Consider the following 12439-nt stretch of genomic DNA (forward strand, 5'->3'; position numbering starts at 1 on the left):
AGTCAGATGAGTGTTTCTCTCAACCCTTCTGTTTGCTCTAGATATAGTATCAGTGAGTCATCTTGTAAGAATGTTGTCACCAGACTAAAAGTATGTTCTGACAGCTTCTGTCAGAAAATGTTTTATCCAATTCCATCCTCACACTAAAATAAAATAGCATCTCCTCTATGTTGGTTGACACCAACAACCCCTTATTTTCACAAAATGGCTTTTCTTGTTACCTTTAAATGGATAGCTCACCCCCAACAGTTCAGCCGCATATTGTTCTAAAGCTGTATGATTTTTTTTTTTTTTTTTGGTGGAACACAAACAAATATATTTTGAAAAACATTTTTGGACGCCATTAACTTTCATTGTGTGGACCTCAAAAATTCTTCTCTTGTGTTTGCAGAAGTATGGACATACAGGGTTGGAATGACAAGAGGGTGAATAAAGTGTGGGAGTTATAATTTTTGGATGAACTATCCCTTTAAGTGACCTTTTGGGGTTTGTTTACCCAACCTTACTCCCATTCATCAGTGTAATTGCTGGATGTGGTTTAAGTTAACCAAATTGACCCAGGGTTCCTTTCACCTCAAAATATAACCATTGGGAGCAGCCCAAGTCATTTAATCAAGTTTTGGAACATGCAGGTCATGATGTGGCTGGTAATGTCGCTAAACCTCATTTTAATTTCAAGGATATGTATTTGAAGTCCTGTGAGATCTATGCTTCACATATATTCTCTCAGGCCTCAATCTGGTGAGAGATTCATTAATGTCAGAGTCTTGCATGGAGAGCTGTTGGTCAAGGTCAGGGCCACTGAGGGCAGAAGTAACCACATGAGGCCCGGACATAATTAATGAGTCTCTCTGTTTAACTTGTTGAAATTGAGAAGAGGGTTAAAAAAAGAAACTAAACACAGGTGCACAATGACCTGTGGAGGTAGGCTGGACCGATGTGGACTGCACAGACCAAGAGGTCTTGGAGAAATCGCATCATCCCATGAGCCAACAGTGGATACATGAACCCTTGGTGCTTTTGAGACACCTCCCAGAGCGCCATTAGGCCACTAGTTGAATTCCGTCATTATTTACAGAATTTTTTTTGCAAAGAAAAAAAAAAAGTATACTTGGAATGACGTAAAGAGGGGAAGACTGTTCCTTTATGCATGTCAAAAAAATAAAAATAAAAATAAAAAATTAGGCACACATTTCAACCCCCAAATTAACAGACAACAACCAGGAACATAAATCTAAATAAAAATCATTTATTTTCATTAATATAGTAATCAATCTACCTAGAGCAAAGAAATAAAGGTCCACCATGCCACTTTATTACTATAGTATGTGGAGGCTGCGCCAAGGTCTGAATACTGAACAGACGTACACACAGACCAATAAGGAGAGAGGGAGCGGGGTTCATTCTGGTCTTCATTCTCCAAGCCTAGTTTAAGGTGGGAGGGGCCAGTGTACTTGGGGGTGGAGTCAAGGAAGGGAACGCTTTGAAATCTTCAAGCTAGAGGAACAGACCTGTTATAGAGGGGCAGACCAACCTTGACAGACACAGGAAAGCGGAAATGTCTGTGTCGGTGTGAGTGTATGCGAGTGTGCATGTGTGTGTGTCTGAGAGAAGAGGTGTAACAGGTGCTGCTTTGATCCAACTTTCACTGTACACTTGAAGAGGTTTCAGACACGAGGGATAAAAAAATTGAGGTAACAAACGCCTTCCTTTTCTGGTTCCTGAAAAACAATACCAAAAAAGGAATTTCAGATGATACATTTTGGATTTCAGACAATAAAAAACATGCTACACAAAGACTAAAAACAGAACTGCCTTTATATTGTAATTGGTGATTAATCATTTTTAAAGTTGCACAGATATTAAAATTCTGGTCAATACCAATATTTATATATATGAAAAGAAATACAATGAATATTTAGGCATCACACCACTATAATGTACAGCAGAGTAGTCTTAGTTAATTAAAATGACAAAAAATAATTTTCGGTAATTGAAAAAAAAAGCTTAAGTAAAATAAATAATAGATCAAAAAATTGTTTTAGATTTAAAATTAGACAATTTTTAATTAGACACAAAGTCAGTTGAAATACTAAAATGAAAACTAAGCATTCAAAATGACAGAAGCTTTTAATAAAAAGACTAAACTAACCTAAATGACTGAAAATATACGAATAAAAGCTCATTTAAAATGAATACTACAATAGTATATAAATAACACTGAAGTACAGTATGAAAATATTGAGTTTCTAAAGATTACATTTATCAGCATTATTAAACTGTTAGTGTTTTTGAAGAAACTTTGGTAATTTATATGCAAAAATAAGCATGTACCATTAAATAGCCGATAAATAAATAACACACACACACTTCTAAATTGTGTACCTGCTCTCATCGGGGTGTGTTGGTTCCACTTGACACTACGGTGCCATCTGTATTAGTGTGAGACTGCTCCTTCATCACTGGATCTAAAGACAAATTATGTATGATTCTAGAATTTGAGTAAATTAGTTGTGTGTATACAAGCTGTCAGCAGTGAGGTAACTGACTCACAGAAATAAGGGTGCTCCATGGCCTCGGTGGCGGTCAGTCTCTGCTGATGGTCATAGCGTAGCAGCTTGTCAAGAAGGTCCAGAGCCTCTGGACTCACCAAATGCTGGTTCTCCGTCTGCACAAACTGTTCCCAGCGCTTCCGCGTCTGCCTGTGGGATACGGCAGGAGTTTCAGTAACTGGTCAAACTTATGGCACAATTAGTATTAAAGCAATTGGTACTTTGTATCAGTGTTAATTCAGTATCATTAATATCCTATTATGTTTTTATTTGGTTTTGTGTTTTTGTCATTTTCATTAGTTTATCAAATTTTTTATTTCAGTTTGAGTCATTTTATAACATCAAGTGGAAAAATGAGAAATGTTGCCTTGGTAAATAGCTAAAAAAAAATTCAATTTATTTATTTATTTTTTCAGTTAACATCTATTTTATTTCATGTAAATACAATTTTTATGGTTTTAAATTTCAGTTTATTTGACTATATTAACACTGCTTTGTATTTTAATATCCATGTACTTAACACTTAAGTTTGGCCAGATATCATTTTACGATACATATTCATTTACTTAACTAGAGGAATTACCTCAAATAATAAATCAATATACTGTGATAACAAATAATTGGTATTTTATTTGTGAATATAATAGAACACAGCATACCATAATACATTTGCTTTCTATTCATGTCTTGTGTTTCTTATTACTGTGTATTAAAAAAAAAATCCATTTCAATTTCTGAAATGCCTCTATGACCATCTGCTGGTACTCACTGGCCAAGCAGGTCTTTAAATCGTGGATCCAGTTCAATGTGGTATTTGCGCAGGTAGCCGAATAACTCATCTGTTCCAAGAACTTTTGCAATCCGCACTAACTGGAGAACAAGGAAATGAAATCATGGTCACATGCTTCAGATAAAGAATTTAGCTGGTAGCGTTAAATGCATAGTATGCATTTAAAATATACTTATAAAAATGAATCATCTATTCCTGATGTATATAATGTCACTCACCTGATCGTAGTTGTCCTGGCCATGAAAGAAGGGCTCTTTCTGAAAGATCATACTGGCCAGCATGCAGCCGAGACTCCACATGTCCAGACTGTAATCATACATCTGTTCACACACAAAAACAATCGACAACAATTATTAAGCATCGGTCTAATATCAAACGTACCACGTTTAAGGATGTTTAAGCAAATGATGTTCAAAACACCATCATTGTTTATTTCATGCAAGTCTGGCTGTTACTGACAGCTTTTTATAGTTGTCTTTCATGTGACAACAGTGTCAGGAATATTTATGATCTGAAGAGAAGGAAAGTTCAAAAGACTTTCGATATAAACAATGACATTGCGCAACTCCTCAAAAGACCGAGATTAGTGATGCAGAAATATTTTCAGTTACTGACGAAAAATCGGAGGAATTTTACGTTACATAAGAGGTTTGTTGTTTGTTGTCGTCATAAAATAGAGGAGTCTGTCAAAGTAGCTCAGCGTTTTTTTTTTTTTTTAAATCATTCTGCGTGATTCATGAAGAGCGTTTTACCTGATAGTCCACCAACAGTTCTGGACCCTTGAAATAGCGTGAAGCCACTCTGACATTGTACTCTTGTGCGGGGTGATAGAACTCAGCGAGACCCCAGTCTATCAATCTCAGCTGCATCAGACAAACACAAACATGATGCTGCAAATCAACATCTGAAAAACACTTTGTTACTCAAAAGAAAGTGGTAACCTGATGCCCTCTGCTGGTGTGCAAAGCCAATAACTACATGACACAGTGAACATTACGGTCATTCTTTCTCTGAAAGTCTCTCTGATTTGTATTCTGAAGGTCTTAAATGCAATTCAAGATGAAGAATTAATAATGGCATCATTACCTTCCTTAACTGGTGGTCGATCATAACATTGTGGGGTTTGACATCACGGTGCATGATCCCCATACTGTGGCAGTAGTCCAGAGCCTGCTCGTGTTTAAACAAAACAAAACAAAAGACAAGACAAGACAAAACCTTAGCAATGCATACAAGTCTCCAAAACAAGCCAGTGAAGCACACACTTGTGAGTTTACCTTTAGTAGTTCATACATGTAAAAACGTATATCGTAATCTGTTAACTTTTGATACAGCTCCTAAAGAGGAAGGAAACAAAAAATATTAAATTTGAAGAATTAATGCAACTTAAAAGCATTAAATGCTACTTACATTATTAATCTAATAATATGCAATTAATTATTCATTACCTGAAATAGACAGATGGGTAGAAAGGCAGATATACAGACAGAAGATGGATGGATGGATGGATGGATGGATGGATAGATAGATAGATAGATAGATAGATAGATAGATAGATAGATAGATAGATAGATAGATAGATAGATAGATAGATAGATAGATAGATAGATAGATAGATAGATAGATAGATAGATAGATAGATAGATAGATAGATAGAAAGACGGACGGACGACAGACATTTAAAGAGAGACAGACAGATAAATAGACAACATTAAATAGAATATACCTTAAAATCTGTGTTATTGATGCATTCAAAGACAAGCGCAGGCGTTCGAGACTGCAGAATGATTGGGGAGGAATCGCAAAAACAGAGAGAAAAAGAGATGCACAATCAGAAAACAGGAAGTCCTTCAATCAACAATAGTAAGCATTAACAGACACAATCAAGCAGTCATTGTGATGGCAATCAGGAATAAAACACGAGCACAAGGACTACAAAAGGATCATGGCCGACTGCAACTCATTATTCAGATGTGAAATCTAATTTGCTGTTTAAATAATCATCACTACGCTTCTCAGTAATTTTCATATGATCTCATTTGTGTCCATATAATCCTTTGAAATCACTCTATTACCGGTTGCTTATGTTTGTACGGTAAATCGGTGACATTTCCAATCTGATTTTTTTTTCAATGTAATTTCACTGACAAGTTTGAGATATAAAAACTTCTTACAACTAATTCCGGCCTAAACACAAATACGCATCTGTAAGCTATAAAAAGCAATTTGTCTCAAATGCTGTCCACCCACAATCTTCAGAAAAGGAAAAATCAAAGTCCTCCTGGGACAAGCTGTGTGCCCTGATTGGACAAGTATCATCAACGGAAGAGGAGAGAGATGGACAATGTACCACAGGGTCCTTTACTGTGTCCATTAGCTGAATGATGTTGGTTCCTCCTCGTAAGTTCTCCAGGATCTTGATCTCTCTCTTGATCTTCTTTTTCTTGACAGGCTATTTTAGAAATCAAATATGTAACAATATAAACACCTAATCAACAGTAAACAACAGTAAAAACCTCATGACATGGCTTGATAAACACATTTTTGTCTGTGGTAAAATAGAAAGTTGAAATAGGAATTTCAAAAGGCTTGTCTTTTTGTATGAAATCAGCCAATAGCCTGTAGTTTACTTCAAAAACATAGTTTGCTATTGCTAGTAAGAATATTAAGGGGAGGGAAATTCTCATTCTAGAAGGTCATACTGACTACACACTGAATACAAACTCACCTTGAGGATTTTGACCACCACCTTCTCATTATTGTTGATGCTGATGGCCTCGAAGACCTCGCTGTATTTGCCCCTCCCGAGCTTCCGTACCAGCTGGTAATCCTCTTGGTTACTGCAGGTGGTACACAGATTCACATGCCAGTCAGATCGAGAATCTAGACCAGAAAGCAACATCTCCAACCTAGCACACAGACACCAGGCATCTGCGAGCAACAAGAGGCTGAAACACATTCAACCATCTGTGAAAATGACCAAGCCCATCATTCCCCCTGTCAGCTGAGGGCTGACTGACATCTCTACCAAGTGACTGAGCCAAAATGGACATTTTCAGCAATGGCCTCCTGTCTGAAAGCGCTCTTAACTATAGTAATGAGGCAAATGACACTATTCTTACAGAGCTTTGTACATGAACAATCACATTTTCCTCTGAATCAAAACGGCTTAAAGCAGTAAGCTACAATAAATAAATAAATATATACATTACGATGTAAAATAAAATAAAAAACTTCGGCTCCATCCAACGGTCCTATTTTAGTATTTTTTATATACCATTATATTGCCTAGTAATATTTTAAATTAGCTTTTATTTTTATATTTTCAGGGGAAAATTTTTTATATTTAAAGAAGTCATATGATGTGATTTAAAATGTTCCTTTCTCTTTGGAGTGTTACAAGCTCTTGGTGCAGAAGAAGATCTGTAAGGTTGGGAAGACTAAAGTCTCAAAACCAGAGATATTCTTTATCAAAGTTAAGGCTCTGCCATGCCCCCCTCATGGCTCATTCAAACACGCCCCCACATGTCTGTGTCACTATGTGGAAATATTTGCATATTGCCGCCCAAATGTTCACGCAAAGAAAGAAAGCATGGTTTCAGTAACCGCAGTTAGTGTTGAAGCAGACATGTCAGGGAGATTCTGTGTGTATCTAGGAGAAAGCAAAAGCACTTTATTTGGCCTTCCGAAAGTAGATACATTTAGGAATTTTTAAGATTACTTACAACAGAACAGCAACGCATTTTATGGACGACTGTTTCGTAAATTAGTGGTGCTTCTGAATCAGCTACTGGAAGTACGTTTTGTTGCGAGTTTAAATATTAGCTATTGAATGTTCAAATGCAGAGTTTTACATGTCTTTTGTGTGTGTGTGTGTGTGTATGAGAGAGAGATACAGGGTGACACAGTGGAGTTAGCGGTCTTGACCATCCGTGGCTTGTGTACTGCAAACACAGAGCTTCATCAGTGTTTGTCACATGATTCTGTTCCCCTTTCAGGCTTGAACTGATGGTAAAACTAAGGACATTATTAACTGTCTTTACAATTATTTTGAAAGATGAAGCTTGCGATTTTGGAAAGGGGCGTTACATTTCCGAAGAGTGCTTGCGGTGTTCATCCAATAACAATGCATTGGGCCAGCTGGCCAATCAGAGCAGACTGCGCTTGTCAGAAGGAGGGACTTTGTAGAAAACGAGGCGGGGCACAGAGGACTTACAATAATGTACAGTATTTGAAAGACAATGTGTTTTTTGATGATTAAAGAATGTCAACATATTCTGTTAAACCAAATACACAAAATAATGATCTTTAAAAAAAGCATCATATAACCCCTATAATTTTTTTGTAATATTGCAATTAGTTTTATTTCTTAATATTTCTTAAGTCTTAATTGATTTTTATTTCAGTTTTAGTTACATTAGTACTTCATCTTATTTAAAAGCATCATTTCTCATTTTTGGGACAGTTTAATCTAATATTCATATTTTATTTCAAATGTATTTCAAGTAACAAAAACAAATTGTTATATTAGTAATTTCTGTTTCTGGCATATCGCATCGAACATCAATGTCGTGGAACCTGGCAGTAAATTATGACTTAATTTTGAATCACCACACAAAAATGTAAGTTATATACATAAATAATAAATAAATAACTCCACTAAACTGATATCAAGCACAATAGTTGCCAATTTTATGGTGCTTTCATGGTGTTTTTTTTTTTTTTTTTGACAGTCAATATGATGTTTTACTGTATGAAAAAGAGCTGTGTGAAAATTGCTAAACAAATTCTCATTTTGTGTAATACAGAAAAAGAAAATACAGATAATAAAAAACGACAGCATATTCATCATCACCTACAATAATATATGTGCACTGTTTCAAACGAAAGCACATTAACTACTCCAGGGGAATCTAACCATTAAAACCACTAAATGCTGTATTTGTGCACTGGTTTAGAATGGTAATTACTGGACGTGCACCGCGCACTCGAGGGAAGCAGCGCATTTGCATAAAATCTGTGGATGCTGTGGCCAGTCACACACTCCTCTCTCTAACACAGCATCTGTACATCCGTTCATGTCATCCTCTCATCATCAGCTCTCACACAGGGGCTGCTCGATCACGCAGATTGATGACTTTCCCAGCACGATCGATAGCGAGCGTATAAATGTGAAGAACCACTGCGCAAAGAAAACCAGTAGGCACATGCACAAAATCATACACGAAACGCGCCTTGGTGTGCAGCTTACTAGGTTTTGAGACACAAATCAGGTGATGATGCACTTGGGCTTTTTATATCTTTAAATCTCTCACCTCCAGGTGGGCACATGGGCCTCGTAGTCCCAGTATTCCCTGCTCTTCAAAGTGTTGGCATCGGCATACACCCGAGATTTACTACCGGCCACCGGGCCGGGCATGGCGGGCAACGGGGCTCAGGATGTAGGAGAAACCCGATCGCCAAATCCAATTTAAAACACACAAACACACCGATCGGAAGTACACCAACCCGGAGGTCTGACGGTGTCCGGTTCGGGCGTGTGATGTCTAATATCTGGAGACCCGAGCGTAAAAATGAACGGTGGATAGTCTGTGAAATGCTCTGGCAGTGCTAATGTCGCACGCAGAGCTAAAATGATCTAATTTAGATCTGTATGTGAAAAGTCATTTGGTTTAAAAATAGACTTTGAGTCTTAGGCGGGGGGGTTTGTTTTAATCTAATTCGTGTGGGTTAAACCCCCCCACCACCCCAAAGGGGCCTAAAATTCCTAGATCCGAAGCATAGAGATCCCAGAAGAAAAGCCAGGATGTGTTTCCTCGCAGTCTTCAGTCTGTAACAATGGATGTTGGAAAATACAGCCCACCGTAACTGAGTAGAATATAACTAACCAGTCTCTAAGCTTCAGGATATTGATTGACTGGTGGTGTGTGTGTGTGTGTGTGTGTGTGTGTAAGAGAGCGAGAGGCGGTGGACTACAGATCGATGTTGTGCTCAACCCCCGTGGAAAAACCGTGTCACCGTGAGGTCCCTTGCGTAAAGTCGATATGCAATAATCGCAAAACTCGTTTATAATCCCGTGCAGCGTTCCGCTTGTGGTCGAGGTTCGGGTTTTCCGGACCAATCCCCCCCCCGTGCTGCAGAAGGAAAAAACGGACTGCAACGGTTCGACCCGGAAGCGCAAGCTAGCTTAGCGTTGAAACTGACGGAAGTACGAGTTGTCATGGCCACTGGGGCATGTCCGTCCGTTGCTAAGCGGCCATATATGAAAGACTTCCGCTTCCTCTGATGACAGAGGAACAGATTGCATATCCACACAAGTTCTATTAAAAACATATACATTTTGAGGAAATGTATGACAGCATTTTTCACTGTTCCTGTTTCACTCATTTCACTCAAATGTATCATCAGACTTGCAGTTTTGTGCAAGCTGTTTACGTTATCTTAATAAACGATGAACTCGGGGAAACAGAAACGGAATAAGTAACGTTAAATCTAGCATGTAAATTTCCTAATAAGATAAATGTTTACAATATTAAATAACAATACTGATGTTGTTTGTTAATTTACTGTTTTATTTAAAGATATTTAATAAAAAAATGTCTGGTATAATCTTTCCCTAAATAGAAAATATGTTTTTGTTTTTCATAGAGTATCACACTAATAAATGAATGTTTATTATTTTAACATAACTAATTTAATGGCAAAGCAAAGGCACGAAACTATGGCATTGTTTACCTTCACAACCATGGCAGAAACGACAGAGGACGGTCGAATCGACACGGATAAAAAACAACTTGTTGAACTCTTGGAGGACTTGAAGTAAAGCACAAAATCTTTTTTTCTCTCTCTCTCAAAATCTTGACTTATTCTCGCAGACATAATTTGCCTAAATATAGCCTATAACCTACATATTATTCTTTTTAATAATACTGTTTTGTGGTTGGCTGAAAACGAGACGGATTAGAAATGTTTTAACGGACCCTAAACGTATCATTTAGTATTCTGTCGACAAATATTGTTGTATAGGCCTATTATAAATTATATTTAAATTTGAATAACTAATTTTTGTTTCCCTCAATTTAAGACGCTCCAATGCAGCGCAACAAGCAGAAATCGATCTATCTGAGCGATATATTAATCGACTGGACCCACAAACTCATTCGGAGTCTTTTGAAACAGCATCACAGCTGGAAATGGCAACTGTACGTATTTTATAGTCGACGTATGTTATTCGCAATTTGAATATTTTATCTTTGTATTTAATGTTAAATGAATACGGTCATTAGATAGGCTACATGTTAAAAGTCGTGACGTCTTAATTGTCTCTTTCCACTCTTTTTAAGAGTGAAATATTGCCTGTGTATGTAAATCTTGTAATTTAAACGTTTTCAATGACGTTTCAATAATACATTTCAATGACGTCATTCGTTTGTTCATCATCGTCAGTCATGACGTCATTCGTTCACTGTCCATCTTGTGATATCAGAGTCCAGGAAGGAAAACCAAAGTACACACTCCAGAGAGACAACAGCTCCTGACACTGGAACAGAAATGTGATGTCGCCCAAAGCGTGCATAAACAGATTACAGAAGATTTGAAGAAAGCAAAAGAGCATTCAGAAAGAGAGCTGGACAATTACAAGGTCATTAGTCAAAAGAGAGAGAACAAGCCCATGAGGCTATGACAAATTCATTTCATATGTTCATGTAATTGATTATACCCTCTATAGGCAATTCTGGAAGAAGCTGATATCCACTTGGCAGAGGTTAAAAAAGAATGTTGCCAGTTTGATTGGGACATCGGTAAAGCACTGCGAGACAAAAAGGGTGTGACGATGAGTGCTGAGAAGGTCAGCAGATACTTTGAGGATAAAATAAGGGCAAAGGTAAAAGAAAACTTAAGATTGCCTGTTTATTCCAACAGGAATTGTGATTTAAAGTCACAATCAAGCTCCCACATTTTTTCAGGAGAACCTGATTGAGAAGTTGTATCAGAAGAATGCAGCACTCCTCTCATACAAGAAAAAACTACAAATCCAGTTGAAACAACAAGAGGAGATGGGTGAAGGGCTGACGGCTATGGACTTTGAGCAGCTCAAGTTTGTGAATATGAAATGTAGGAAGCAGCTGGATGAGCAAAACCTCAAACATATGGAACTCAAACTGCTTGCAGGGAAGACCTTGCATTTGTTGAATTCTGAGAAGGTGAGATGCTCAACCTACTATAAAGTGGTCTGCAAGCCTGACAGCTGGAGATATCAAATATGTGTTGAGCTACACACCACAGTAATAATAGGACAGATCTTGTTAAGGATCATTACTATAAGAAACCCTTGGCCTTGAGCGGTAAACCGAAAACTTTGGGCACTGTAAGTGTATAGAGAATTGTTTCAATATCTCTGTCTTGCAGGAGAAGCTTCAGACATTGACACACGAGTCAGATGTGCTGAACAGTGACATTGCTTTACGAATGAACCTACTGGTTAAGATTGAGGAGGAGACTAAACAAGCAGAGGAGGTAAGGAAAATGAAATTACTTATATGTTCCTCAATATCCAAAATGATGGCAGTAAATGGCTTAATATTTACAATTTAAAAATTCTGGTAGTCTACTAATTGGGGTAGTACTCCATAATATGGATTTGTTTTTTCTGATAGGAACGAAACAAAGCAGAGGCTCTGAACAGGAAGTTGAGGGGCCAGTTGGACGATTTTCACGTACCACATGTCCTACAATACATCAAAGTTAAGGAGTCTCATGGCCAGCTGCAGAAGAGTGTTAAAGATTGGGAACGCAAGGTGGAGATTGCAAAGGTGATTAACCTAAGGTTCCCCCCCCCCAAGAATCAATCATATCATTGTGTCTGTGTTTTAATTACCCAATTATTCCAGATGGCATTAAAAACACACACAAAATCCTGGGCCAAGCTTCGGATCGCTGCTGGAGCCAGACCAGTTCCTGCACAACATGCAGCTATAGATGCAGGATTGTATGGGTTCTGAAACAACTAGAACTATGTCCTAAATAACATCAGTGCCCAGGATGATGTCAAAGATGCCCATATATTTAGCATCTTTTGCTAAATTTCATTTAACCA

General features: G+C 37.6%; 2 protein-coding genes across 3 annotated transcripts; one reads left to right on the forward strand and one right to left on the reverse strand.

Annotated features, from left to right (window-relative positions):
- Positions 1-1229: 1229 nt before the first annotated feature.
- Positions 1230-9572, reverse strand: LOC132133117 (casein kinase II subunit alpha'). 2 transcript variants are annotated; one of them, XM_059545843.1, is made up of 12 exons: positions 8658-9572; positions 6071-6182; positions 5693-5794; positions 5069-5119; positions 4620-4679; positions 4429-4512; positions 4095-4205; positions 3561-3662; positions 3322-3422; positions 2554-2702; positions 2369-2468; positions 1230-1721 (listed from the first exon to the last, which is right to left on the reverse strand). In XM_059545843.1, exons 1-11 carry the CDS (start codon positions 8759-8761, stop codon positions 2392-2394), a joined length of 1053 nt encoding a protein of 350 aa, XP_059401826.1. In that variant the 5' UTR covers positions 8762-9572; the 3' UTR covers positions 1230-1721; positions 2369-2391. The 2 variants fall into 2 exon arrangements, with proteins under 2 accessions (XP_059401826.1, XP_059401825.1); XM_059545842.1 differs by having other exon boundaries at positions 2386-2468; positions 8658-9570.
- A 449-nt stretch (positions 9573-10021) lies between these two features.
- On the forward strand, positions 10022-12426 carry LOC132133680 (coiled-coil domain-containing protein 113-like). The gene is made up of 8 exons (XM_059546591.1): positions 10022-10161; positions 10427-10544; positions 10829-10984; positions 11072-11227; positions 11310-11546; positions 11752-11859; positions 12000-12155; positions 12234-12426. Exons 1-8 carry the CDS (start codon positions 10040-10042, stop codon positions 12342-12344), a joined length of 1164 nt encoding a protein of 387 aa, XP_059402574.1. The 5' UTR covers positions 10022-10039; the 3' UTR covers positions 12345-12426.
- Positions 12427-12439: the final 13 nt, after the last annotated feature.

Source organism: Carassius carassius, chromosome 50, assembly GCF_963082965.1.
Source record: "Carassius carassius chromosome 50, fCarCar2.1, whole genome shotgun sequence".
In the NCBI taxonomy this organism is placed as follows: Eukaryota; Metazoa; Chordata; class Actinopteri; order Cypriniformes; family Cyprinidae; genus Carassius; species Carassius carassius.